Consider the following 3,134-nt stretch of genomic DNA (forward strand, 5'->3'; position numbering starts at 1 on the left):
ACTGAGTACTGTCGAGCGGTGGCTGTTTGTTAACTAAATAAATATGTCTGGACAGTGAAACCTCTACTAGTAAATTAGTATTATCAGTCATTGATACTGATTTGCTAATTAGTGAAGTAGAAAAGAGACCGGCTCTTTATAATAAACAATTAAAAGAGTACAGTGAACCGAAATATAAAAGAAAAAACTGTGGACTGAAGTGTGTGGGTAAAGTGATAGAAAACTGGAATGACCATTAACATCAAAAGAAAAGAAACATAAAGGTGAGTGTGATTTAAATATGATAGCATTAATTGGCTAAAAATACCACCTACAGGATATCTAAAAAATGTAGCCTACACTAACTTATAATTTATATCTTATCGGATTCATTGCAGTTCTATATGTTCCCGATTATCAAATTTATTTTCGTCTTTGATATTGTATTATCTTATAAATCTATTATATTATCGTCTATTAAAATATTGTATGCTTTTTTTAATTTATTCCCAACAGTTTTGTTTATTTTTTATTATTATTTCACAAGGAAAATATTTTTTCAATATTTCATTTTAATAGGGTCTACCTAATAGGTTTCTGTAAATAAAACATCGTTCATAGTTTTATTAGCAATTTATTTAAACCAAAATGTTAGTTTTGGCTAACAAGATATGGTTGTATAAATGATTAATAATGAAATTATTAAACTTTAGTTACTCTTAACATGTATTAAACAATTTTTTAAACAGAGGTTTCTTCTGTAAATCACTTCCATGTATTATTATGCCAACTTCTTCTTATTGATTTTAAACATGGTCGTATTGCCAAGGTAATGAGCCTTGAGGTGAAATGAAGTAATCTGCCAAGTAGTCTCTTGCTTCGATACCTGAAGAGGTACCCCCGTACACCGACTTGTTGTATACATACCAGCGGACACTCATAGCATTCATCTTCAACTCGAATACCATCTTTTCTTCTTACAAAGTTGTTGAGAACGCAGGATGATTTAATAATGTCATCCGCTCTAAGTTCGTTTGGACATTCAATGGCCGATGGAAAAATTCGCCATTTGTTGGCTAAAATACCAAACGTGCATTCCACCATTCTTCGAGCACGGCACATTCTGTAGTTGTATACTCTTTGTTTCATGGATAAATTCTTCCTGGGATAAGGCCTCACTATATTTCTTGATGTAGCAAATTGCTTCATCTCCAACTATAACAAATGGCATAGGTTTTCCATTTTCGTCATTAGGAAGAGTTTGAGCTTGAGGGATGTTCAGTTTGCCATCAATCAACTTTGCACCTAGTGCGGAGTTTTTTCAGAATATTTGAATCACTGTTACTACCGTAAGATCCTACATCGATTGCTGTAAAACAATAGTCTGCGTCTACTACAGCAAGTAACACAATCGAAAAGTAATTTTTATAATTGTAAAAAAGAGATCCAGAGTGATTTGGCTTCTGAATTCTTATATGTTTGCCGTCAATGGCACCAATGCAATTTGGGAAGTTCGTTCGCAAGTAAAATTGTTTTGCTATCTCCTTCCAATCTTCCTCTGATTTGGTAGGCATGTGTATTGGTTGTAAACATGTCCACAATTTTGAGCAAGTATCTTTAATGATGTGACCAATTGTGCTGGCACCCAATAAATATTCAAAGTGTAACGAAATGAAGCTGTTCCCAGTGGCAAGGTACCTGAAAATAATAAATTCTGAAAATAAAGGAGGGTACTATATCAAAAGTGTTATGATGAAGTTATGGCATAGGTTTTACATTTGAAATCAATAAAATATAATTTTTAATTATTCTAGGGGGGTTAATACTAAATTTGTATTCCAGGTACAGACGTTCAAAAAAAGTGGAAGAATTTAAAGGACTGCTTTTTGAGGGAAATTGCAGCACAACGAAAAACCACATCAGGCCAAGGAGCAACAAAAAAGAAGAAAGTATATCCATTTTGATGCGTTGCTGTTTTTGGTTCCCTTTGTAAAAGGAAGAGAAACTATTAGTAATATCTCCCTCAATGAAACGGTATGGATATGAACCAGAGCAAACCACATGATACATCTGATGACATTCAAGAAGAGTAATTCTACTGCAAGATGCTCACTTGGCATTAATGCACAGACCGAGCGTGAAAGGCGTAAAAAATAGTAAGAAACAAAATGCAAACTCATATGAGACATCTTTATTGAACATTTTGAAAGCAAGACAAAGTGACGAGGTAATGAAGATACACACTTCGCTTTAATGTTGGTTCCAATGTTAGGAAAATTAAATGAAGAGCAAAAGCATTATGCTAAGATAGAAATTTTAAACGTCATGAGGGCAAGCTCGAAACATTTAATCCACGCCCTGGTTACATCAGCTCTTCCCAACATACACAACAGCCACAGCATAGCATTCTGCTTACGGACATAATTCTAACCAACCTGTGTATCCACAAAATACTGGGCCAATGCAGAATTTTTACAAACGATTTTGCAGGAAGTGTTTTGTCATCACCCTCTGCAAGTGGAAGTGATCTTTTTGATTTATCGTAACTCTTTTAATGGGTAAACTACTAACCCTTAGTTATTCCTATAACATTTGATTTTTATTAATTTGTACTTGTGTTTTTTAAAATGTTTTGATTTAATAAAGAGTTTTTAATAGATAAACAAATAAGATAAATTTGATTTTCTGTAATTATTACTCACCTCAAAGTCACTGATAGACGTTCTTCTGGTGGTATAGACAATCTCCATTTTGTGTTTTTATATGTAATTGATGGACCAATTATTCTCAAAAGTTCATCAAAACTATTTTTCGTCATTCGGTAATACTGAAAGAATTTTATAGGATGTTCACTCAAATCTTCAAATAACTTGTGAAACTGCCTTTTAGTAATCGCTGACTTGTTATTGGGTGAACCCAGTAATTATGTTTTCGCCGTTTACGTCTAGCACGAAGTAAAAGCGCGATCACAACACTTGCTTCGATGTCATCCATGATCAAAATCTACAACGATTCTGTCGCAAGTGGATGCACCTCAATTAAGTTTTGCGACTGCGACAAAACAATCGCGCGACAACAAATCGCAAGTGGAGGCCGGGCCTAAACTACACTCCCAATCTCCACTAACACACTACTCAATGCTGTCCCGTTGCTCT

At 34.2% G+C, this 3,134-nt stretch overlaps 1 protein-coding gene across 1 annotated transcript; it reads right to left on the reverse strand.

Annotated features, from left to right (window-relative positions):
* Window positions 1–1,187: 1,187 nt before the first annotated feature.
* Window positions 1,188–2,856, reverse strand: LOC124358726. Its single transcript, XM_046811022.1, has 2 exons — window positions 2,682–2,856; window positions 1,188–1,677 (listed from the first exon to the last, which is right to left on the reverse strand). The coding sequence occupies exons 1-2, from the start codon at window positions 2,795–2,797 to the stop codon at window positions 1,269–1,271; spliced, it is 525 nt and encodes a 174-aa protein (XP_046666978.1). The 5' UTR covers window positions 2,798–2,856; the 3' UTR covers window positions 1,188–1,268.
* Between the last annotated feature and the right edge of the window lie 278 nt (window positions 2,857–3,134).

The sequence above is a fragment of the Homalodisca vitripennis genome, chromosome 3, assembly GCF_021130785.1.
Source record: "Homalodisca vitripennis isolate AUS2020 chromosome 3, UT_GWSS_2.1, whole genome shotgun sequence".
In the NCBI taxonomy this organism is placed as follows: domain Eukaryota; kingdom Metazoa; phylum Arthropoda; class Insecta; order Hemiptera; family Cicadellidae; genus Homalodisca; species Homalodisca vitripennis.